Source organism: Strigops habroptila, chromosome Z (genome assembly GCF_004027225.2).
Source record: "Strigops habroptila isolate Jane chromosome Z, bStrHab1.2.pri, whole genome shotgun sequence".
Classification (NCBI taxonomy): domain Eukaryota; kingdom Metazoa; phylum Chordata; class Aves; order Psittaciformes; family Psittacidae; genus Strigops; species Strigops habroptila.
The window spans coordinates 71,890,930-71,917,197 of NC_044302.2; the positions used below are offsets into that span (position 1 = coordinate 71,890,930).

Here is a 26,268-nt window from a genome sequence, read left to right on the forward strand (position 1 = left end):
TCCTTGGCTATATAGCAATAAGTGTTTTTACTTAATTCTATTTTTAAGTCCTATTTTTTATTAAAATAAAATGACAGACAAGAGAGTACTTATTCTTTCTTTTAAAGGCTGAGTTTATTTTTGAGAGGTCAGTCTAATCTTTTCACATCCAGAGACTTTTTCATGCAGCTATATTTCATATTTATAATTAGAGCTGAGTAATTAAACTCTTTTGAAAGCAGAGACTGTCTAGGTACTTGGGGAAAAGCTTTTCCCTTCCCAAAGTAAAATCAAGTTTTATCATTGATTTGTACACATGCAAGAACCCACAATCTGTTTTCTATGATCCAAAGCCTCATACCTATAGACGGTCAAGGTAAACAGGTTTTCAAAAGCTGCTTACCCCCAGGTTTCTCCTGCAAGACTTAAGGACATACAGAACAAGGCAAAAATAAAATTAATAAGGCTAAACTCAGCCAGAAACCTAAGCTTTAACTGCTTTTGGGAAATTGTTAGTTGCTTAGTTACACTGTGTTGGGATGGATGCTGGCACCACACTCATAATGGCATAAACAGTCCTCCAAATCACACACTTCTTTCAAATTGTCACCAGCTGAAATTCTGCATATATGTTTGGACAACTTTCATGTGGTCCCCCTCCACACCATCACGTCTTTACAACTTTGCCTGCTTTTTATCTTCTCTAACATTTTCATTGCGATTAAACAGTATTTAAGCCGGCATTTGTGTATTTCCCATCTTTTCATGCTTGTTCATGTCATGTTAAACTTGGACACCATCTGAACTAAGTGTCTGCAAAGCAGCCAGCATACTGTAGTTTATGTAATATATTGTTTTAAAATGTGTGATATGGTAAGGTATATCTCTCCAGCCACTTAATTTCAAAACCTGTGCATAAACATCTGAATTCAACATACTTGTTTCCTAGCTTTATAATCACAGATTGTCATTCCACATGGCTACTGGAACTCAAAGTGTCTGATGGATGCAGCTGTCTAGGCTGAGTTTAAAATGAAGAAAGAAAACCTGACTTCCTGACAACAGAGACCAAGACAACCTCATTTTCCCGGTCACATAAGTTTTGAATAAAAGAGAAAAGGTATAGTCACAGAGAGGTAAAGTTGAGAAACTCTATGTTCTAGCATCTTTGTGGGATACTCTCTACATTGAAGTTGCCTGGGAAGCCTTTTGCTCTCACATGAAAAGTCTGCTGTCCATCAATATCATGGGTGTACATGTAACCTATTGGAAAAAGTTTGGGAAATATGAAAACATTTTGGCATTCTATAAAAACCCAGTAACTTACAGACGTGAAGCAGTTGCACAATATCATTTTAAAGCTATGAGCTTCGGTAAGCATAATACAAGCATTGATTCTGGAAGGAATGAGTATATACTGAATATTTAATAATGGAAGAAGAGAGGAATAATGTAAGATTGACAGGAAACGCATTGATTTCAAGCAAAAATGTGTAGTGAATTAAAACTATTTAACAGCAATCAGTATACATACTAGCTAAGCTATAAAAAACAGCCTACCAATATGTTCACGTTTGCACAGATGTTATTTAATTTGTAAAAAAAAAATATTGACTTTTTTTTTCTTTGATATTCCTTTGTAGATGCTACATTAAAGAGAATGTCAGTCAGACTCGACAGATCTCAAAAACAGTACATGTTCTGCTTACATTGGTCTCTTACTATTTCAGAGAGAGGGACGTGAAGGGAAGGAAGGAAGGAGGAAAGAAGGGTTACAGCGAGGGAGGGCATAGAAAAAGAAAGGTTTAAAATGACTAGAACTAATTGGACTAGATTGTAAGATCTAGTTCTGGTATGGCTTTATGTAGAATGCAATCTATCCTTTTATATTTGTTTTTCATTGTTTTCTTCTCATTTAAAAAAAAATTTAAAAAAAAATCAAAAAAACCCATCTCAACCCAATTTTGTCAAGGAGGGATGGCATACTAAGGCACCTCATATTTATTAGCTATCCCATGCTTTAACACAACATGCATTATAAAGAGAGGCCCCAAAATGTACTTTTTTATTAAAAATCATTGCTTATGAAGGCTCAGTATTAACAAAGAATGTAAAAAACTTGCCTTTGCTTACACAGTGAACGCTCTGTGACTCTCAATTATGGAGGCTGATGAACAAAGATATCCTTAACCTAACAAATAGGACAGCTGTGAAGCAGGAATTGGCTGCTGAAGAACAGAACTGGCGATTCCTACGATTTCCAATGGGAAAATTGGCCCAAATCAATTGCTCACAGATTCCTAGCACTAATGTCAAAGTGTAAAACACTCAGTATGTCAAAGAAGTTAACAGCAGGACACATGGTATTAGCTGTCCACTCCAAAGTATGGAGTATATGATAACAGAAAGGAATGAAAGATAACAAAGCTTCAAAAAGCTGGTGAAGGGCCTAGAGCACAAATCTGATGAGGGTACTGGGCCCTTAGTGACATGGTTCAGTGGCGGTCTTGGCAGTCCTGGGGTAACGGTTGGACTTGATGATCTTAAAGGTCTTTTCCAACCTAGCTGATTCTATGATTCTGTAAGAATGCAAGTGGGGCCAACTGGGGGAAAGAAGGCACCGGAATTCCTAGAAAGAGAACAGAATTAATTTGTATATAACTCCTGGGGTTTGTATATAACACCTGAGGCAGACAACCGATTGTCAGTCAGTATGAGAGCATAATTGTTATTCTGTAGTATCAAGACTCAAGACTAATGTAAGGATCACATTTGATTTGAGAATGATGTGGCATGTATACACAAGGTTATTGACAGCAATCTCTTTAGCAAAGTAGGAACCCTAAGTTTCAGGAAACAAGAGAAATAATTTACAAAAAGCATCTAATACATAGGGCTTTAGATAAAATATGCAGCATCCATGCAATTCCATCTGATAGCTATTTTAATTTTTTTTTAATACAGAGTATCACAATGTTATTCAGGAGACTTAGTTTAGCCAGGATATTCACTGTGAAACAGAACAGAGCAAAACCATCAGATACAGCAATTTTTTTGCAACAAAAGCTGGAATTTAAAAGCAGACAGACTTCTTGTTTTTTTAGAGAAAAAGCTCCTTTATCCAAGGAGCACCATTTTATTGGTCTATTGACATTAAAACATTATAGAGCCTTTCAAAATGGTCAAACTGCCTACTTTCCTTAAATTAGTACAAGCCTAGCTATTTCATTACAAATTCAAAGTCAGAAACTAATTCTTGGAAAAATGAGGTTTAATGAGCCAAACCAGGATTAAACTGCTTCCTTTCCTCACAGTAAGAGTGTCCACTACCTGCAGCAACACTACATTTATGGCTCTTATAAAGTACCTTTCCCACATTTTTATTGTACTCAGCTGAGTTCCTTCTTCACAATATTCATTCCATTCAAATATACAAACTCTTTTACTTTAAAAAACAGTGTTATGGAAAGCAAGTACTATATTTCTAAACATTCAGGGACTCACAGGAGACCAAAAGAGTATATACAGCTTAATACAATCTTTAGCGCTTCAATGTAATTTTATACTGAAGGAGCCTTTAAGAACTTAAAAAGCACTAAGGACTATAAGCAATCTTCTATCAACTGAAGGAAAGAATAGAAGAAAAAGCTCCCAGTTATAAACAACTGATTAACATAACTGCTTCATGTTCAGCAGAAATGACCTAGGAATGGTAAATCATGTAACTTCACAAATTTTGGCTCCATACCTTCATAATCAAATATTTAAAATTAATTCAAGCATTTTTTAAACGACATTTTTTAAAGGATGTGAAAAAACAAATGTTAGAACTTTGAACAGAAATGCAGGATGGATTGCCCCTCTACTCTGCTCTCGTGAGACCTCAGTTGGAGTATTGTGTACAGTTCTGGTGTCCTCAACATAAAAAGGACATGGAGCTGTTGGAGCGAGTCCAGAGGAGGGCCACGAGGATGATAAGAGGGCTGGAGCACCTCCCATATGAAGACAGGCTGAGAGAGTTGGGGCTGTTCAGCCTGGAGAAGAGAAGGCTGTGTGGAGACCTCATAGCAGCCTTCCAGTATCTGAAGGGGGCCTATAAGGATGCTGGGGAGGGACTCTTCCTTAGGGACTGCAGTGGTAGGACAAGGGGCAATGGCTTCAAACTTAAACAGGGGAAGTTTAGATTAGATGTAAGGAAGAAGTTCCTTACAGGGAGGGTGGTGAAGCACTGGAATGGGTTGCCCAGGGAGGTTGTGGATGCTCCATCCCTGGTGGTGTTCAAGGCCAGGTTGGACAGAGCCTTAGGCGACATGGTTTAGTGCGAGGTGTCCCTGCCCATGGCAGGGGGGTTGGAACTAGGTTACCTTAAGGTCCATTCCAACCCTTACTATTCTATGATTCTATGATTCTATGATTGTCATTTGAAGAGCAGGCTATCAATTTAAACCACCTAAACTTGCACTCCATATTTAGAAATACGATTACAAAACACACACACACACACAAAATAACTAAATGCAAATGTAATGCAAAGATTAATAGTTCAAAATGAGGAAGTACAAGGTTAGGTAGACCAAGAACCACTTTGGAAATAGTGTAGGGCAGACCCAGAAAACTGATGGTCACTTTTCCCTAAGATTTTGAATGGCCCACTAGTCACTTTCTTTCTATCAGATAACATCACAGTGATACTCACGCTGACAAATTCAGTAATTCTCATGTAACACAGCAAGGAGGACAGTATATATTGCATGTAGCAGAGTATTTACACTGCTTGTGTACATCAGCCTTCTTGAATGACACAGTTATTCTAGATGTAACACAGGATGCAACTGGTAGTAGCTATTGCACTTTTATTCATTATTATTTTTCCAGCAGCTTTTGAAATTCCTCAGGAAACAATTTTTTCCATCTAGTATAATGTGTGATCTGCTTTGTGCATTTTTCAGCCACAGATGGTAGAGATACCATGTATCAAGTAGATCATACATCCATTTACCTTCATAAATAGTTCCTTGAGGCAAAAATACCTAATAAAAAGACCTCACAAATATGGACTTTGGGATATTCACAGCCTGTTTGGGTTTCAACACTTTCCTCACCAATACAGTTCCAAAACTGAAACTTTGACAGCTGACACTGGTCAAGTTTGTTATTCTTCTTTTGGGGGGAGGGCAGGTTCAAACTCCTTTTGATAAAATACCAAAGGCTCTTAACAGTGTTAATCAATTGCCACCGTATGTCAAAAATGCTCATCCTGATAAAACCCCGCTTATTTATTCCTTACCTTAAAAACAGTTTACTGCTTTGTACCTTGCAATAATCACCACACGTCAAATTTTTAATAGATCTGAAATACTGGAACACCTTAATAGCAAAGAATATATGAAGCATATATGAATATACTACTCACCAATTTTAATCTTTGCAAAGGTATTCTGCTAGTGTCTATTGGAGTACGTTCTGTGACATTACCGAATCTGACTTCTGGGATGGCAACTGCACATATCACATGTGCCCACCTGTGAAAAGTGGCAAGTCAAGAATACCACCAAAAAAACCCCCCATAGAAATACAAATGTTTAAGATGTTTCATTACTTACTGTGTGGGGTTTTGGTTTGGGTTTTTTTTAAGGCAACCATCTCCAGATCCTTCCTTACTAGGATCTCCTAAGTTTCTTTGAAACATATTTAACAAAACTTACAACACTACCACTTCATGTAAGCATAATTTCAGACTGAGGTTTTATTGCAACATTTTTTTAAGCATCTTTCATGTTCAATTTATTAAGTTTAAAGGTTTTGTAGTTGTGCTATCCAGGTACATAAGTAAAGACCACACTATTTGATTCGTGTGCAGTTTTATCACCCACAGCATTTTGGATTAACATTACTCAGACCTGAGCAACTTCTTAGGCAACAAACATGATCACAATCACAATCTACTGAAGAGTAAAACAAAGCATATTATCAAGACCTTCTGTTTACAGACACAAATGCATAGAAGCAGCAAACTGATGAGGTTGTTACTGTAATTCCCAGCACGAATTGGATCTCCTTGGAAGCACCTATAATGAGAGTGCGTGCATATTATACGAAGAGAGAAGCTAATGACATTAATTAAGAGTAGCCTTCTGAGACTACTTCTAAAACCTTTTTTGGGGGTCAACAACTAGTAAATCTGAAGAAAGGGAAATATTTCCATTCCTTGACTCATATTTGCCTTATTCCCTGTCATTCACTGTACATCTTGTATTATTACTCTATTTCCTCTTTTACTGTAAGCCCTGAATGTTTGCCTCATTTTACTTTCTGTAGATTTCCAAAGACACACATTGTATGAGCATCTTAGCAGATTAACATGAATGCAGGCTGGTGATGCAGCAGAGCAGAAATAATTTCTCCTTCCTGCACTAGAGTGATGCTATTTCAGTAACTCATCTTTGACAAAAATATCTGGAAAAATATAGTATGACATACAGGGACTAGACAAACTGCTGTCATGTAACATTGAAGTTGTATTGGCCTAAGTGTGAAATGAGAGCTGTATGTAAAGATGACATATCAATTAGCAAGTTATACAGTTTAGCCCAAATAAAAGCAGATAAAGCTTGTAGATCTAATATTTTATTATGGTGACAGTATTGTTTATCTTTTAACTTACATAAAAAAATTTGCTTTGAGACTTTTTAACTTTTATTAGCACCCTTTTCTTTTCATTGCTGCCTGCCCATCTGCAAAACTACATTGTCTTACCATCCAAGCTTTATGGTACAGAAATGCTATAAATAAAATGCTTCTTCAATAAATCTTCACCCAAAACTTCATACTCTGACATCTCTCAACCTAACAGACTCTAAACAATTGCTGTGTTCTGCTGAAAAGAATCTCAGCTCTCCATAATGGCAAACTGTTACACACACCCCCTCTTTGATTCATTAGCTTTAAATCTAAGTAATACTCATCCTGTATCTCTCATCATTACATGAGAGGGAAAGAAGGAGGGAAGGGAATGCACATGTTGGATTTTACACTTGTTGGAGAAAAAAAAGACATAATTGGAACATAATCTTCCAAAAACTGGAATGGTACCTAATGCTGAAAGATAGATGAAAGACTCAACAATGTGTAGCACTCTAAGGTGTTACAGAAACGGTAAAACAAAAATTGAACTACTTTTACAGAACTCTCATTTCATAAACCTCTAACAGTAACCCACAGAGATATATAATGTAAAGCCAAAGACTTTAGATATAGTTATGCAGAGAAACTAACTTTCTGCAAACCTCTGTGGATTTTTTTTTCCTATGAATAAATCCTCTGAAACATTTCTAAAACATCTTAATTGATTTACAAAAAAGATGTACGTATTCTCAAAGATGCAACATGCCATCTATCACCAGCAAATATGAAAAGGGCATGATAAATTCTACTGAGATGACACTTCTGCAGCTGAGAATTTTCATGTGCTGGTTAACAATATTAATGCTTTCTGAAGGTAAGATTTGTCCTTTGAGTTTCACATAAAACCTTCTCCTAACTGAACGATTTACAAGGGTCACGCAAGCAATTGCAAATCACTGACAAATAATTTTTTGCCTGGTAAGTGGAAAAGAATGTTGCAGCTAGATCATCTCTTACCACTGCATTCCAAATGGTTAAAGAAAGGTATCTACATGATACTGGTAAGCTACTAAAATAATTTAATTAATTATGAGAAGATTCAAAATGCATAAAGGCTGTTCCACTATTGGAGTTGAAAAAACATTAAGCTGCAGCACTTTCCATTTTATCTGTTCAGGTTACTTGCTATAGTGTTCTATCATCCAAATATAGAGAAAAATACCAATGCTGTTAATAGCATGATATCAGCACCAATATTATTTTTGACACTACATGATAGAAGTGTATATTAAAAAACACTTCAAAATATAAAATTAATTCAATATTATTCAAATTCATTAATTAAATATACTGTTTCTAGAAGTTTAAAAGTATTGTATTAAATTCTGTAATCACAAATTTCCAGGACCAAAGAAGAAAATACATTTCGCTGTTTGATAAGACTTGTCTATGCAAACAATGACAAATGAGCTCTCATTTACTATCTTATACAAGGGCCAGCAGAATAATATTTAGAACAAGTTAGCGTGTGCAAATACTAAAACAAATGTACATTTTAGCACCTAACTATTTCACAAAATGCCAGTGGCATATTTCAATAGGAGTAATTTTAATTCTGCAATGATTCAGCTTAAAGGGACACTGTCACGTAATTAGGTTTACAAACACTTTTTACACGGGAATGGGTTGGGAATAAAGTTTAAAACAAGCAAATACAGTCCCGAGCAATATTATACTTACTTCTTGTCAGTAGTTTGCTTTAATGCCCCACCTCTCAAATTGCAGAGACAACATTCCTAAAAATAAAAGTAGTGTGGGAAAAAAGTGAGCTTTACTGACTGGTTAGAAATCATTTTTTATTCAGCTGATCTTAAGGATATGCAAATTGCTAATGTAATTAATCACAGGGTTACAAACTGCCACTTATAAGCATTGCATTTCCTTACAGAAAAAAATACAAGAATACAGTAGCAGAAAGAGAAACAAGTCAAATGAGCTAAAGAAAAAAATTCTAACTATTACTCATAAACACAGTGACAGAATCATTTTGAAAGTGATACTAAATAAAAAGGCATTTAATCAGTAGTGCCATGACACTACAGAAACACTGGAATTTCAATACAGATTATTAAGGTAAAGCAAAGTAAAATTACACATAGTAAGTTTAATAGAAGTTACTAAGAAACTGACTCAGAAGCCATTGATCCAACTCTTTTTTTTCTTTTTCTTTTTCTTTTTTTTTTTTTAAAGTTCCCTTTGCTGCAGTAGACCTTCACTGCCTTGATCTTTAGCACAACTCCATCGGCTTTCAGGGCACTCAGCAAGGTATATTTCAGTGTTTCCTTGACAATACACCAAACAGGGCTTTTCCTACCTCTACTTAAAAATGTGTCTTTGAACATATACACAGGCTTTTCTACTTTTCAACCCTTCTCTTTCTTCAGTCTCCTCCTTTTCTGAATCTATCTTTTCCCTTTTTTTCTTTTTTTCCATGTTGCTTCACAGGAACAAATAAGAAAGTATTTCCAATGTTAGTTACTTTTCTTTCTTGACCCCATTTCTCTGGTCTCTACAAAGAATCCAATGCACAAAAGTAAGTCAAGATATCCTATGCCTATATACGTATACTCATAAAGAGCACTTGTCTTCCAAATTTCTAAATTTAAGTTCCCTTTACAGGGAAAAAACAAACCCAAATAACAAAAAAACCACCCCAAAACCAAATCAACAAACAAAAAACAACAAAGAACTGTTATGCAACACTCCGGTCTGACCTCATCTTAAAGCCTCCAATAATGAAGAGATAATGTCTGCCAGAAATCTAATTGAATGCTTATAAAAAGTGTGTCCACTGCACCACACAGCTTGGTGTCATCGGCAAACTTGCTGAGGGTGCATCAGTCCCACTGTCCATGTTGCCAACAAAAATGCTGAATAGCACCAGTCCCAATACTGACCCATGGGAAACATCACGCATCACCAGTCTCCACTTGGACACTGGGCCATTGACCACAACTCTCTGAATGAGACCATCCAGCCAATTCCTTACCCACCGAGTGGTCCGTCTGTCAAATCCATGCCTCTCCAGTTCAGAGACAAGGATGCCCTGGGGGACAGTGTCAAATGCCTTGCACAAGTCCAGGTAGATGACATCAGTCACTCTTCCCTTATCCACCAGCACTGTGGCCTCATCATAGAAGGCCACCAAATTTGTCAGGCACAGTTTGCCCCTAGTGAAGCCATGCTGGCTGCCACCAGTCACACCCTTATGGTCCATGTGCCTTAGCATAGTTTCTAGTAGGATCTGCTCCATGCCAGAGACCGAGGTGAGACTGACTGGCTTGTAGTTCCTTGGGTCTTCCTTGTTTTCCATTTTAAAAATGTGAGTAATGTACATACAAATCTCTGGTGAGCAAGCAGTGTGTGATAATTGTTCACAGTCTGGTGGATATAGGCTACAACAACTCAGACTCATAAGAACTAGAAAATTTCACCAGCATTCATACCAATTAAAAGCCCATTAAATCCACTTTGTTAATCATGCCTGCCTTGCAATATATTGACCTATATCTATGCAACATGGCTATTACTTTACCTGCAGTTTCAACATACTGCAAGCAAATAAAATACAGGGGACCCGATATTTAGAAAAACTAATATTCTTAACACAGGTACACCTGCCATGAATGGGAGTGAAATTGCATGTATGTTAGCAACTATTACTCATGTTCTCACAGAGAAGGAAAGAGAGTGTTTGTGCTTCCGTGTATGCCTACTGTCAGCCTGCATGTAAAAATCAGGATAGGAACAGACTTCATTTTAGACCATCACCTTGGAACATATCCAATATCTGACTCACTATTACTTTGCAAATCCCTTAAACAAGTAATTCTCATTTGTATTTGCATTAAATAATAATTTTTTAAGCATATTATTTTACACTTATCTAAATTAAATCTTAGACCATTTTAAATTGCTCATCTCCTTAAAAGATCTCCATAACATTCTAGAAATACAAAAGAACACTCTCTCTTCCAGTATCTATATAATGTAAGACATTTCCATATAATTCACAAGCTTTAGCTTGCTAACATTCACTTTTTAGTGGAGACAATGCATTTTTTTCACAGCAATACAGATCATATCCACAGTTTCTGGACTAAACACTTCCCCTTGCTTACACTGGAACTGAATTTTGCAACCAGCATTCCTAATATGGTTTATTTTTCATTTCTCTGTTTCAATCACTGCTAGAAGCTGGAGCAAAAGCCTGCTGAATGTGAATTAACCATGCTTCCTTTGATACATACATCCAAAAGATGGATCACCTTTTTTGGAATGTCACTATGTCACTACTCAGGCATAGCTGCATATTAATTATTGTTGTATGGATAAATACCACACAAAACACACGCCTGTTCACACTCATTTATATTTTAAAATTAACACATTTGATTGTCTCTGAGCATTTTTTACACTCTGCCAAAATTCAGTCATATAGACAGTACCGCTTATAAGAAGCAGTTTTCACAGTTCCATATTTGCATACTTACTTAATCAGAAATAGCATTCTGCATGAGACAGGAAGCTGTCTGACACAGCAAGGCAACAGAGGGATAGACAAGCCATAGCAGAGGGATATATAGTAAGTCACATAATGGTTATTCTTATGGGCAACTATGAACATGCCCCACATGATCCCCTCTTTTGATAAACTGCTATTTCTCTTTTCCTTTAAGATCCTGTAAATTACAATGGCATCTCCAAAGAATTATATTTATCCTGTTAAATGAAATATACAACTTATGTTAGTAGATGAAGATATGGTAACTTAAGCCTTTTTCTTTTTATTTTATGAATCATAAACATGACAATCAAGTTATTCCTTTCCTTTTTGCCATTTTCCATCTACAGCCCCTTAGCCAAACAACTGCAACTTTTTCACCTACTGCCTTCATCTGCCTTTGGCTACAGCAATTTATTATTTGCATATTGTAGAAGATTGAGAAAGCAGTAGGGAATGTTTGCCCAAGACTTATATTCTTCCCCAGGTATCCATTTCCAGCTGTGCTAGATAGAGGATAACAGGCTAAAACAGACTTTGGTTTAATTCATTATGGCAGATCTTACTAGTCTATGTAACCTGCCATTTTAAAGTTTTACAAAATATATTGTAAAATGTTTTAGAAAAGATATCTAGATATTAGGAAAACACCATTGCTTAGCACTACTAAGTTTACACTGCTATATACATTATATATAATCAACACATTTTCATGTGTTTGTCAGGTTTATGATTTTGAAAAGCAAACAGAATGCACTCAATTTTTTTTATTATCATTATTATTAGTAGTAGTATCAAATATTCATTTACCAGTGATACCAGAACGAATCATTTCAAGTAAGTATACATTTTGGCTAGTGGTTTGAAGCATTGCAGTGTTGATAACAGAAGAACAGAATGGTTTGGGTTGGAAAGAACCACATCCACATCCAAACCCCCTGCAGGAACACCTTCCAATCGGCCAGGTTGCTCAAAGCTCCATCCAGCATGGCCTTGAACACTTCCAGGGATGGGGCAGCCAAAGCTTCTCTGGGCAACTGGTGCCTCACCACCCATATAGTGAAGAATTTCTTCCTTATATCCAATCTAAATCTACCCTCTCTCAGCTTAAAGCTTTTACCCCCATGACTTCAGCACTAAGTAGGACACTACCTATCCAGATAACAATATACTTCCACTTACTTTTTTTTTCAACAACTATTTGCCCTGTGTGTCTGTTGACTCTGACTAATGTCTAAAAGCACTCAAAAATCTAAGAAAAGCCATTAGGGCATGGCTTTTCCCAAATATTTCTAATAAGACGTCAGCACAGTTCATTTCAGTTTTAAGAGTCAACTGCTACAAAGCTGACTCACAATAATGCTGATTTACTAGTCTCATTTAAAAGTAGCTAATTAAAACACATCTAATCGTGAACTGTGCCAGAGTGAAGTCAAATAGATACAAATTGTACGGCTAAGGTTAATAAATATATTTTGTTTTCTTCAAACCACTTTCGTGGGTTTTTTAGAGAGGAACCTTTGAACTGAAAATAGATACCCTTAACTCTTCCATCTTCTGTCTCAATGCCCAAGGTCACACTTCCTAATAGTATTAACACAGTTGTACATTTGGATATGGCATTGCTGCCTTTTCAGCTATCTCATTTCCCAGCTTATTTATATTTGTGTCTATATTTTTGCCTGTGTAAAGAGAAGGGTTGGCGTTTCTTTCAACACATCTGAAAATGTCATTTTCAGCAATGATCCACTAATGAATATTTTAATCTTTCCACACCAGGGGAATCATTTCCACTCAGAAATAGCTTTTGAGATTATTTAATTTCAATTCAGAGACTGTTAGTGTATCCATTTCAAGTTATTACTTTAAAATTAGCTTTTCAGAGGCAAACTTACAATTTTTTAAAGACAAAATATTCCTAAAAATAACAGACAAATTGAGGGTTGTCTAGTAAAAGGATTCAGTTTCCTGTCTGGGAGCACCATTTCTTAACAGAGTTGATAGATGGTACCATTATAACTCCCAACCTTCATTTGTATATAATCACTGTCAAACTTCCACCATGTGCCTCAACAATGCCACAATTTTTATTATTAATAAGAATTTTGAGAAAAGAATTTCAACTTTTTTTTTTTTTTCCCAGAAAATGTCATAGAAAAATCCTACTCTGGCCAAAAGAAAAAGCCATTATCAATTCTTTCAGCATTTTGTACATACTTAAAGTTCACACTGATTGAGGAGTACTCCCATAAAAGAGAAATCCACCATGCGTTAATATTTATTTAATATGTAGACACATCTTTAGTGCAAGCTTAAAGTAGGTTCTTGAAAATTGAAGATGGTCACACTTCTGCTATGGATAAGCATTTTACTTTTTTAGATGCTTTCAAACCTGTTCAAGATATCCTTTGGGAATTTAAAGTTTACAAACCATCAGTTACTGAATTTCCACATTTTATGGCAGCCTAATCCTGCAAACATTCAGTCTGCCCTGCCCTTGATTCAGAGATCAACTTGCAATTTCCTTGCAATTGCAGCTCTCAGGTCATGGCAGGCTGAGGCACTAGACAGCAAGGAGCCTTTTGCTTTGCTGTCTATGACACAGCATTATTGGGAACAAGGATCTGCAAGAATGCAAAAAGCAGGGGAAAGTTGCCTAGATAATAAGAGCTGGAAAAGGACAGGAAAGAGAGGGGAGACAGGGAATGGGAGTAGGGAGAGACCTCTACAGTCAGAGAAGGAATGGAGTCTGGCAGGGCTGAGACTGAAGTAAGAATCAAAACACTTATTACAGGTAACTGGAGTAAAAACAACTCCTACACTTGGCAGAGGGACGTATGTGTGCTTTCACTACAATGTGCACCTCTGAAGTAAAAAACACATACAAAACATGAAAAGGAGACTGTTACATCTCTGAATATGAAATACTTTCTGCAATAGTGGTTACTGGTCACCCAGTTTCAGAAAACATTTACAGTAGAAAGGGTGACTGACCCAACCATCTGACAGTACATATTAGATTTAAACCTAAACATCTTCAGATGGAAATTTGTATCTTCAAGAAAGCAGCATAGCACCAGCTGTGCAGGGCAGGATATTCTGCTACTGGCTATTTTCAGGGTTTTTTTCCCCCTCAATGATTTTGCAGCAGTACTCCTGCAGATCAGATATGGTCTTTGAGGACAAATTTAGATTAGATGAGGCTGGTGGAGGTTCTCCAGTCCAATTACAGCAAGGCCAGACTGAAAGCTGCATCTGACTGAAATCCTACTTCACCCTGCAGGGAATGGACAACCTGCCCTTTGTAAAATGAGAATACCCAGAAAACAAGAGGTGCCCAAACCTATGAAGCTTTGGGCACACATTTGTATCAGTGGTAAAGTTTGATTTGACAAACTGCAATGAAAGGAATCGAAGGTCAAAACGAACTTTGGGTATGAGCACTATGGCAATTTGGTTAAAAAGATATTTACCAGGTTTAACTGCCTTCAATTTTGTTTCTGTGACAGCATAAGGGAAACTCAGTATTTACAAACCTGTCAAAATATATTCTGTCAAAGACTGGTTTCTACAAGCAATATATATTCTGTTACTAGACTAATACCAAAACCAGAAAGAAATATTATGCTCCCCACTTCTGAATCTACACATGGTTACTATGAGCACATTTATATGTAATTCCCCCTGCAAATCACCTTTTGGCAGAGAAGGCTTGGGAAAATACAGATTTTAAGATAGACAGACAGACAGATTGATAAAAGAGCAGGCCTTTTTTTTTTTTTTAATTTTATAAAAGAGAAAAACCACAGAAAGTTTAAGGTTTTAACCCTTCCTGCTACAGCCAGATTTTCATGCCAAATAATTTCTTTTTATTAACAAAATCCATATGCTTTTAAAGCTTGGTAGCAGAACTAGTCCGAAAATTAATATGGATATTTATTAACAATATCCATATGCTTTTAAAGCTTGGCACCAGAACTAGTCTGAAAATTAAGACACTGTATACCAATTCACATATAATGAGTTAATTTTGGCAGTTATCAGGCTCTGAAAACAGGAGTTTATAATGTAAATGCTGATACTGTACCAGTGAGAAGGGCACCACTATATAAAGACTGCTTAAAATCATTACTTTCTGTAGGGTGAAATATAGCAGTTTCTGATCTGGAATGCAGAAAACTCTTACATGCCACTTTTCTGATGCCTTGAGGAAAAAAAGAAAACTAAACAAATCCTTCAACTGATGTGATGGGCTACTCTAACCACAAAATACAAATGAATTAAAAATCCCAACATCAACAGCAAAATATAAAGCATGAAAAAGCTGATTTACAGAAAAAAAATTCGGCTAACCTGTTAAACACTTGCTATTCAACATTGCATCTGTTCTCAAAATCACTGCCAACTGACCAGATTAGGTGCTGAACTATTTCTGTACTGCTATGCAGAACAGCATGAGACTAACATGTAAAAAATCATGCAGCTTCCCTAGTAGCCTTATTAACAGCTAGCTTACTATGACAGAAGGCATTGAATCTGTTTCCTTACTTGCTCTTCTTTCTCTTTCCCTGTCCCAAATTCTTTTGTCCTCTAAAAAATAAAGGTACTTACATTTATGTATAATAGGTAGGTGACCACATCCTTGCACATTGTACAGTACGCTGCATTCTCTATAATGCTGGTCATTATTCTTCCTAACTTGACTAGCTTCCTTTAGCTGAAGCATTTAAGATTAATGAGGCGTCTGTCCCCAGTCAAGGCACTTTGTATGAATACAGTTATACTTTCAGAAGCCATGCAGATGACTTATTTAATATTATTTTATTTTTTAATTGTTTGGGGGGATTGATTTATGGCTATTTTTCTGTCCATTAGGTTAGACGAATTCAATATCGCTCTTTTGTCGACAATTTTATCAAACAGAACCTACTGCCTAGTAGAATATAAAGATACGTTATCATGGATCCAAGTGCATCCTGGAAGGTGAAAATTTGACATAAAATATTATAAAGCATGCTACTTAGAGACACTGGAACTGCAAGAAAACAGTATGCTTCTGAATCTCAAAAGCAGTTTCCGCTGACAATATAAAATGGAATTTCCATCGAAGAAAAGTCTGGCTTTGTAAATCTGAGTCCACTTCAGCATTTTTCTATTTCCATATTTTAATGATGTTCATAGTTGGGATTCATGCATAATAGAGTTTCATTTAGTTATTAATACAGCTCTCATTGCTATAGCGCTCTCATACTTCTTGCTTTGCAAAATCATACTAACACACAAAAAACTAGTAGTGACCAAATTTTCTATAAAGTTAACACACTGCCAGGAGTTTAAGAAAGTATCATTTAACAGAACTAAAAACAACACTTACTTGTTTAAGCAGAGGAATAAGAAGGAACTTTCCCTCCTAAGAAATGGATTCTGAACTATGAACCAAGGTTTGTATCAATGCTTCACAACTTCCCTCCTATTCTCCACCGCCCAAAACTTTTCTTTCTCTCTGTTTTTCAATTAACCTTCCCTTCAGGATTTAAGACCTCTGACAGGTCTTCTTCAGCTGTATCTCCTCCTTCTAGGAATCAATGTGAAGAGGAAGGAAAACACTTTCAGACAACCAGGAAGTTGGGGGTTCAGGGAACAGTATTTTCTTATAATTAAATCTTCTCATTTTGTGCACTTTTTTAATGTAAGAAAGAATTGAATTTTTGAAGGCATGTGGATATATGATTCCCAACATTTGTTTTGTTCTCTCTCTTAGTTTCATATCCTTTGCAACAGCTACAGTTTTTAGGAATGCTTATCCTGAACAAGAATTTAGATTAATATGATTTTTTTCATATGTTTCATATAGAAACAAGTCTGAACCTTGGAATGTAAAAAGCACTCACTTTATATTCCCTACAGCAAAAAAAAAGTCATGCAAATAAGTAATTTTCTTTAATTACGTCTTCCTCTCCAGAGAGACTTATAGCACTACACAGCAATTTAAAATACAATTAAAATATCATATGTATAAAAACAGATATAGAAAAATTTATACAAATTTTAAAAATATTAATAAAAGAAATATATGTATATAATTCAAAGGTAGCATAAAACTTTCAGCTGCAGGTTCGCATGACTAAAATATTGCAGATTTTTAAAAGGGAAAGTAGTACTCTGGGCAGCAGTATATTCAATTAAGTTGTCTTTTTATAGAGGTGTAGAAGACTGGTTAAAAGAGAAACACATTTATTTAAGTATATTTATTTAAGTATAATCATATTGTGCTATTTTGAAGTGAAAGCTGCTAGAATAATCTAAGGTTACCGTCCAAACTCTGAAGAGACAAAAACATGATCCTAAAAAGTCAAATAGGACCCAAATAAGTATCATCAATTCTTAATCATGCTGATGTCAGAAATGAGGTTTCATACAAGCAAAAATACACTAATACATTCGACATGTGTATCAAACCAATAATTTTTTTCTCAGAACTACAGTCACATTGCTTTGCAATTAATAATACTGTTCAAACAGGCAAAAGAGAACCATAAGAAACCTCAGTGTCTATTTTATCCTTCAGCTTCAAGACACAACCAAGTCTTCTTCAACTATTCCTGACAAATGTTTGTCTAACATGGTTTTAAAAATCATGGTGTAGATTCTACAAAATCTCTATATATCCTATTCCAGTAGTTCACTATTTTAAGAAATAAAAATTCATCTAATTTTCTGGTACTAACACAAATGTCTGCTGATGCAGTTTACAGCTGCTGCAATTCATCTTGTCCCTAAAATGACAGAATTGAAACAGATTGTATTCATCTTTGTCATACACATACAACTTTACATGAGAGAATGCTACTTACTTCCTTTCTGTCTTCCCCTGGCTATACTAAGAAGGGTAATTCTTTTCAATTTTCCCATATGGAATGATTGAGGTGTATCAGGAATGACGAAAAGAATCTTGGGTCTGGGGTTTTTTTTCCAATTTCAATTGCGTCTCTTGTTTTCTTCCATTCCATTCAGGTTCGTGTTTTTTGGAACCACATGCTAGCATGAACCACATTCACTCTTAGAAACATTTCTTCAGCTCGGCTCTTATCAAAGCTGAAGAAAGCAGAAAGATTGTTCTATCTGTTTTTCACGCATTACTTCCAGTACAAGGCTTAAGACTCCTACTGTGATGTTTCAGGTTCTACAGAACCAAAGACTTCTGTCTGTGACCAGACTGGTCACAACTGTAGTCAGCGGCAGGAGTTACTGCTTAGGTATGGACTCCCATCTTATACGTGCATAACTGATAACTCCTAAGTATTGTACCTATCTCTGTTGAATTCCATACAATTTATTTTACAACGTTTCTTCAATATAGTAATATTATTATTGTCCTACCAAATAGTAGGATGCAAGCCAAAACAGTAATTGGATCCAAACCAAAATAGTAATCCTAACCAAAATTAGTAAACCTCAGCCTACAAAATGCCCAAGGTCCTTGGTACTTACAGAAAAATGCATCAGGAATGCTTCTTATTAATCCTTTCACTTCACTGAAATATTGAAATAACTGAGGAAGATAATATCTTGAATAATACCTGAAACACACCTGACAGTTACAAAAAATCCTTTGACATGTTCTGTAAGTTTAACACCTTAGTAGCTTCATGTGAAGTATACTCCTGCATCTCCTGGGCAATCATCTTAAACGACATGAAGTAGAAACAGTCTAGATTTCGACATATGTCCCATAAGGACACGAAAAGTAACCAGCAAATGATGCACAGAACTTATATCACTCTTAGTGATTTTAAGAGTCTGATGAGAATGATGGCTGGTGGAGTGAGATACTGAGGGTTGAAAGCAAATCCATATTCCTATATGTTTGGCAACTATTGATTTACCTCCTATCTCTCCTGCCACTTTAATATCAGAATTTAAAACACTATCTAAAGCATCTGAAAGTTAGGGTGCATGAAATCTTTTGCTTATTGTTTTTTCCTTTTCCTGTGAGCTGTCACAGCCAAAAATCAGTTGGTTTATTCTTAAATACATACCTCTTTGTACTCCATTACTGGCTAAGTGTTTAGAAATATGTCATTTGTTTTGTTCTCTCGGAATCCAAGATAAGGTGACTGCCAGATAATTCCTTGGGTCACCCATTTCCCACCTCTTTTTAAAAGCAACATTAAATTTTCCAGGCTGCTAGCACCTCACCTAAGCTCTGCAACTCTCAGAGATAATTAAGAGTTCTGAGATTGCTTCAGCATCTCAAGAGTTTTCAAAGATCCTACTATTAAAAAAATGAACTGGGTATGATTCAAGTATGTGTAAATAACAGTGTTATTCACATCCTTGAAATCGTCAGATTTTTGCTATTTAACTTGGGTTAGCAGATGCCTACTATCTATTACTCCTACATCTTTCAGCTGGCAATGAACAGTTCACACTGACACATGAACAACATGTAATAACAAAGAATAAAAGATAGCAGACTATGAAGGACAAGTTTTAAGTAAATTTAATACTAGTGAGGTCTATTCAATCTTCAAAATTTCATTAAAACTTCCCAACTGAACAACAATTCATGACATTAAGACTGTGAATTTTTTACCACAAACATATCTGAATGAAGACCTCTCCTGGGGCATAAGCTCATTTCACTCAGGTCACCAAACCAAAGCTATAGAAAGTCAGCACTAATGATTTAGCTGTACAGTAATCAATATACATACAAAAACACAGCAATTTGGTTAAATATATGATAGCCAAAGCTTACAATATATACATTTTCCAAGTAACTAACACATATTGTCTAGCCTCAGCACAGTGAAAATGGTGGTCTATTTCAGTCCTATCACCTTCTTGTTACCTAACACATAAAATTTCAGAAATCCACTGGGTCTCCTCTCTGTTTCCTAGAGACTCCTTTTAGAAAAAACAATACTAAAAATTCTTCACATAAAATTTCCATTCAGGTATTTTCTGTATGGTTTTGATATCTCTTCCACTACTTCATCTCATCTCTACAATTTGGCCAAAAAGTATCTTCCCTAAAACTCAATCTTCCTTATTTTCAGAAAATCACATGCAACATAACAGAATAAAACTAAACCTATTCAGTAAAAAGTGTATAATTCTTCCTAAAATAATGCTGTCCTTGGGTGTGAATTCTTCCTCTAGAAGTTTCACAAAGAAAAATCCTGGCCAAGTCAAGCCTTAATCTTCTCCCCAACAGTTACCTTCTTCTGTTATCATATTACCCACTTCCCCCTTTATTGCCCCACAGTGAACATAAAAAGTGTCATGTCAGGCATTGTCTCACTATTTGTGTTATCTTTCACCTACCGCTATGCTATCTAGATATCTTCTTCAAGAATATTTGTAAACAACCTTAAAACCTTAAAATAACCTTAGAACAATTTAAGAATCATTTCTACAACACAGCATTTACAAATTAGAAGACTAAATTTTAATATTTCTCAGTGACTTTTGATTTTAAAAACAGTAGTCAAAAACCAAAAACTCTGTACAAATTTACCCTCAAATGTGTTACTGTTACATTGCAGTTGTTATCAGATTCCAAGGTACTACATGTTCTAAATTTTTCAGTGTTTTTAACAAAAAACACCTGATTCAGTCCTATTGCTGTCATACATGGTATTTCATGAATAAGAAGGTTCTCCTTTGAATTATTATATTTGCACATCATAGCTATACCTCCTCTGAAAAGAAATTAACACAACAGGGGCTTTCTAAGCCTGTCTGCTTAACTGATTTTGAGTTAATAGCAACCTGTTACTTGCTAGAACAGACATGCATTTCGGTTTGATCTTCCCCTGACTCTAGAACAGTAGTTACAAAAGTAGTTCAGGAGATCCTGAAACTCACGACTGTCTGATGAGGAAGGTTTCCTGGTTACCAATGAAAGATGAAAATTGGATTTTACCTAGGAAGAATGCCTTTCCTACTAAAATGAAAATACATTACAGAGAGAGAAATTGATTCAATAAATATTTTAATAGCTGTTCACTGAGAAAACACAGAACTGAACATTATAGATGGACCATATTTTTGTAATAAGCAGTTCTAAGCCAATTTTGCTTTTTTTTTTCCTCCCCAGCTAAGGTAAGATGGATTAAAAGTACAAGTTCCTCTTTTGTTTCTGTAACTCGAGGCATTCACAAAGGAACCTTAAAATGTTGACCAGTGTACAAAAAGAAAATAAAAGTGTTTCTATTTATTGTTACTTCCAGTTTCCTAATGCTACAATTGCAAATTTCTTACAGACGACGTTCATAATTGCAATAAGTGATGTTTGACAAAGCGATATTTTCCAATAGTCTGAATTCTCTTTTCCAACAAATCTAAAACTTTTATGATGTCATTTAATGATTTACATTTTGAAGGCAACTGAAATAACTGCTTTTAATTCAACAACTGAATGAAGAAAAGCTATGTTGCCATCCAAACCAATTATCACACTACCTCAAGCTGCTTTAGGGAAAACAAACATTAGCACACTTAGGGGGCAAATGATAGATTGGTGAAATGTAAAATTTTAAACTGTTTGGGTTTTTTTTTCTTATAAATTAGTATATGTTTAAGGACTCTACGCTTGTCCTTTAATCCTTCCAGTTTAAAACTACTTTTCCCCTTTTTTTAGATAAAATCATAGGCATTTAGGAGCTTCACAAGTGAAACCTTTTACTGCTTATGCAGTACAGTAAACCTTAAATGCTGTAAAAGAACAATTTCATTCTTAACTACTTTATTATTCTCTTTCCCTTTCTCTATTCTCCAGCTGCCTACATGCGCTTACCAAAAGTCTAAAATATTTAGAGGAAATCTCATTTTTTCTCTGTCTTATGTGCATTTAAATTTTCAGTTGTTTCCTTGAAAAATGTTTTACACACAACTATATTCTGTTAGCCAATCCTTTTCAAAAGCATATAAACCTACTCCAAGTTTGTCTATCAAAATGCTATTACATTCTACATCAAAATCTCATCATATTTTATATATATAATATATAAATATGATATAAATAATTTCTCCCTAGCAAGTGTGTGATCAGAAAAACTACACAGTCTATGTTCCGCATGCACCTTAAATCTCTTACATCTCTAACGTGCTAGATAACTAAGCAACATGTGAAACTTACAGCTGTCCAGGCTTCTTTTCTGCATCGAGAACACAACCATTCATTATGGATTTCATGAGAAGGAACACCATAACAACCTACAATAAGAGAGCTAGATTGATTAATATATTCTGCCTTTCTATCTATCATGTCATACAATTCAACTATGTATAAATACAAGTAAAATACTTGTCCTGTGACCATGGAGACCTTTGCAATCCACATTTACTTCTAATTCCATAGTCTATGAAATATATAATTAGACACACAGACAACCCTCCCAAAAGCAAAAAAAGGAAAAAAACAAAACCCCAAAACACCAAATCAAAAATCAAAACAAGCAAACAAAAAAACAAACCAAAAAGTCCCCAAAAAGCCAAAAAACAAACACCCCATAAATCAAACCCTAGAGAATTTCTTATTTTCTGCCAGTTCAATAACAGATCTCCAATTCCCCCTGCAACAAAAATGTACAATTTGAATTAATGTACTAACATTTATTCTACACAATTATACTTCACTTCCATCTAAGAACTTCACATGGACTTCTTTGAGATAACTATTCAGGCCCTACTGTCTGTAGAAGATAATGCAGAAAATCCATGCATTCATCAGTCACTCTTGAAATAAAAAAGAATGCAAGGTGAAGGACATTACTACATACCTGAAGTCAATAGCAATATTCAGAAGTCCTCAAACCCAGCAGGATTTCACCCTGACTACTTAGTAAGGACATACTACGTATCTGTGTGACTATATATCACACAGCACAGTGGTTTCAAATATGAGAAATAGAAGAGGGATTTAATTGCTCAGAATTCAAACAAGAATCAGAAGTCTACAGAAAAGTTAACATAGTTTTTAAAATATCTGGCCAGTGATTGAAGCATTACATGTGGAAATGTTCTTCAAGTACTTTTAAAGGCATACTAGAAGCCTAGTTAACTATTATTTATCAATAAAAATTTGAAAGTACATTTCTGTCAACTGAACAATTAGCATATTTACTTGCATGAACCTGTACACAACACTTTGCACAGCAAATCAGAAGACTTGTTCCATCTTCTTCGATAAAGGCATTTGATGGATAGTTTTCAGTGTTTTCTTCACTATAAATGAAACACATCTCTGGAATAAGGGGTTTAGTCTTCTCATTTTCAGCCATCAGTGTTTCTGCTGAGTTTGCTTCCCTGAAAGTAGGGCTTTCTTCATCATGATTGTCTGGCTGGAAAATAAACAAAATTTATATTTAAGTAAAAGAAAGGAGAGTCTTACTTACTCTTCCTTTTGACAATGACAAAATGACTTCTCCCTTCCTAGCTTTTGCTGTAAGAATGTAACAGTTTTATGAGAATATTAACTGCTTCTACGTATTTATCACAGTCATTCTATAGTTCCTTGATTGTTCAAATAATGTTGAAATCTACAATAGCACTCAGCCTACAAAATAGTGTTATGAAAGCAGTGTTCAATGATACTGTACCTCTGTCTCCCTTTGAGCACTTTAATTAGGTCTAGTTCAAATATAAGCTTTCTTCCTAGTCCCCATATAAGGGACTCCAGTTTAACAGCTTCAGAATTAGTACTATAGTGCTATGGCAGCCTTTTGAGCTGACACTTGACACAGGAATTCCACAAGCCAGTATCAAATGGTGCTCTGCATTAGACTTTTCTATGGGAATATTATTCATGAGAAGGCCTAAGTACTGTGAAAACACTTATTTCTTCAGCACTGCAAGAAGGAGACATAGAAAAGCCTCCAATAAAAACCATTTGAAGATGGACATATAAGGAAATAGCTAAAAGATATCAACCTATGTGGATTTGACACCTCAAAAGGTGTAACTTCAAGGGCAAGCACACATACACTAATACCAATCCTACATAGTAGAAGGCATACACTGTCGGCAACCAGGGATAAACAGAGGTGAACAGTGTCTCAGTTCCAATTTTAACAATAATTATACAAATCAAATGCGTAAACTTATTTTATTTCTAATTTACTGGAAATTACATAGCTGGGCAGGTATTTCACACTTCACCTGGAGACAGAGCTGTTACGATCTTGCCTACCTTGTAGTATGGCATGAGAAGAGTGCAAATGGCACAGTGTGGTTCCTTTTTTGCACAAGCTGCATTGTATTCTTTTTCAGCATTGAAATTGGGTACCCCTGTCCGCCAAAGGTAGACCAAAGGCCTGGCCCATATCTCTGTCTCTTGAACTTTCTCTTCAATTAAGGAAGTCTCAGGCAGTTCTTAAAGAAAACAAATAATTGGTTACATTGTAGTCCTGGAATGAAGACAAACAACAATGGTTTGAGAACAATGAAGATAAAACAATGCTATGAGAAGTCTATGTGAATACAAATGCAGAAGCTTAAAAGAACTATAAAGCATTTTTTGCACACTTCTACTGATACATCATTCATGAGTTCCTGCGTTATGAGCTGACTGCTGCACATCCAGCATAAGAAAGTATGCCACTAGCTCTACTGCTTACAATCGGTATTCATACTCAACATTACATCTCACTTTCCCACTTCTTTATTCCTCCAACCCCTTACCCCTCCATGCATTCTGTCCTGAATTCCTTATAGATTGAACATGTTGCATCCTGCCAAGCAGCACCAGATGAACAACTCTGTTCACCCAAAATGGCACTTCTCAACTTTTTATGGAAATTGACACTCATTTTCCAAAGGGAAAAAGAGACAAATGTTACAGCCAGTGAGCAATAGAGAACAATCAGATCTACCATGTAGCTGGACATGCATGCTGGATCCCACTACAGGAATAATTATTTGGTAGTAGCAGTGATCTATTCCAGATGTTGTAAAAGGTTTTTTTACTTAGTAGCAGTGCTTCCGTGTAGGACTCCATAAAGCTGACTTTATGAAATTAAAAGCTCTAGAGAAGCTGGGAAATAAAATCAGACTGAAACTTAAAGGGAAATAGCTCATTCAATAGCAGTAATCTAAAAATGAGTCACTTGTTATTGAGAAATATGTGGAAAAGGGAAAGCTGTGAAAAGCAGACTGGATGTAAAACCCTTGCCCCAGTGGAATCAACAGCATAATTATTAATGATCCATTTCTTTACACCAGAATTTAAACCTAGTCACGTGTTTAAGCTGGCTGGAAACCTCAAGATATCTTCACAAGCAACCTAGTGACTTTACCACCCGTGAAACATACAGATTACGAGGAGGGAAATGTCTTTTCATTCTAGAAATGAAAGCATTACTGGTAGGAGATGTTAAGTATATTCTTCTGAATTGTGTCCTTATACACTGCTCTGATTAATGATGAGGTCAGTGGTTCTGTGGGCAGTTGTCCTGGGTTCAGCTATAGCAGTCATTTTTCTCCTGCTTAGTAGCTGGTGCAGTGCTGTGTTTTTTAACTTTCAGCCTGGGAACAACGCTGATAACACCGATGTTTTTAGTTGTTGCTAAGTAATGTTTATTCCGACCAAGGACTTTCTCAGTCTCATGCTTTGCCAGGGAGGAGGGGAAGCCGGGCGGAAGCAGAGACAGGACACCTGACCCAAACTAGCCAAAGGGGTATTCCATACCACAGCACGTCATGCCCAGTATATAAACCGGGGGGAGTTACCCGGAAGGCGCAGATCACTGCTCGGGTCGGGCTGGGTATCGGTCGGCGGGTGGTGAGCAATTGTATCCTCTCCCCTTGTTATTTCACTAATCGTTATTATCATTGGTGGTAGCAGTAGTGGTTTTGTGTTATACCTTAGTTGCGGGACTGCTCTTATCTCAACCCGTGGGAGTTGCATTCTTCCCATTCTCCTCCCCATCCCTCCGGGAGCGGGGGGAGGAAGAAGTGGGGGGGGAGTGAGCGAGCGGCTGTGTGGTTCTGAGTTACCGGCTGGGCTCAAACCACGACAGTTCTTTTTGGCGCCCAACGTGGGGCACGAAAGGTTGAGATAACGACAGATCTGACCAGAGTGTGTTTAATCATAT

At 36.1% G+C, this 26,268-nt stretch overlaps 1 protein-coding gene across 12 annotated transcripts in view; it reads right to left on the reverse strand.

Annotated features, from left to right (window-relative positions):
- KDM4C (lysine demethylase 4C) overlaps window positions 1-26,268 on the reverse strand; it is a 266,115-nt gene that overhangs the window by 63,345 nt on the left and 176,502 nt on the right. For 6 of the 12 annotated variants that reach the window (XM_030511824.1, XM_030511826.1, XM_030511827.1 and 3 more), the window contains 5 exons: window positions 24,366-24,547; window positions 23,301-23,517; window positions 22,314-22,390; window positions 8,344-8,399; window positions 5,393-5,501 (listed from right to left, as the gene is read on the reverse strand). In XM_030511824.1, the coding sequence (XP_030367684.1) occupies window positions 5,393-5,501; window positions 8,344-8,399; window positions 22,314-22,390; window positions 23,301-23,517; window positions 24,366-24,547 (641 nt within the window). Of the gene's footprint in view, window positions 1-5,392; window positions 5,502-5,596; window positions 6,048-8,343; window positions 8,400-21,150; window positions 22,391-23,268; window positions 23,518-24,365; window positions 24,548-26,268 lie in introns of those variants that run through there. The other 6 variants (XM_030511830.1, XM_030511832.1, XM_030511829.1 and 3 more) reach the window with 6 other exon arrangements.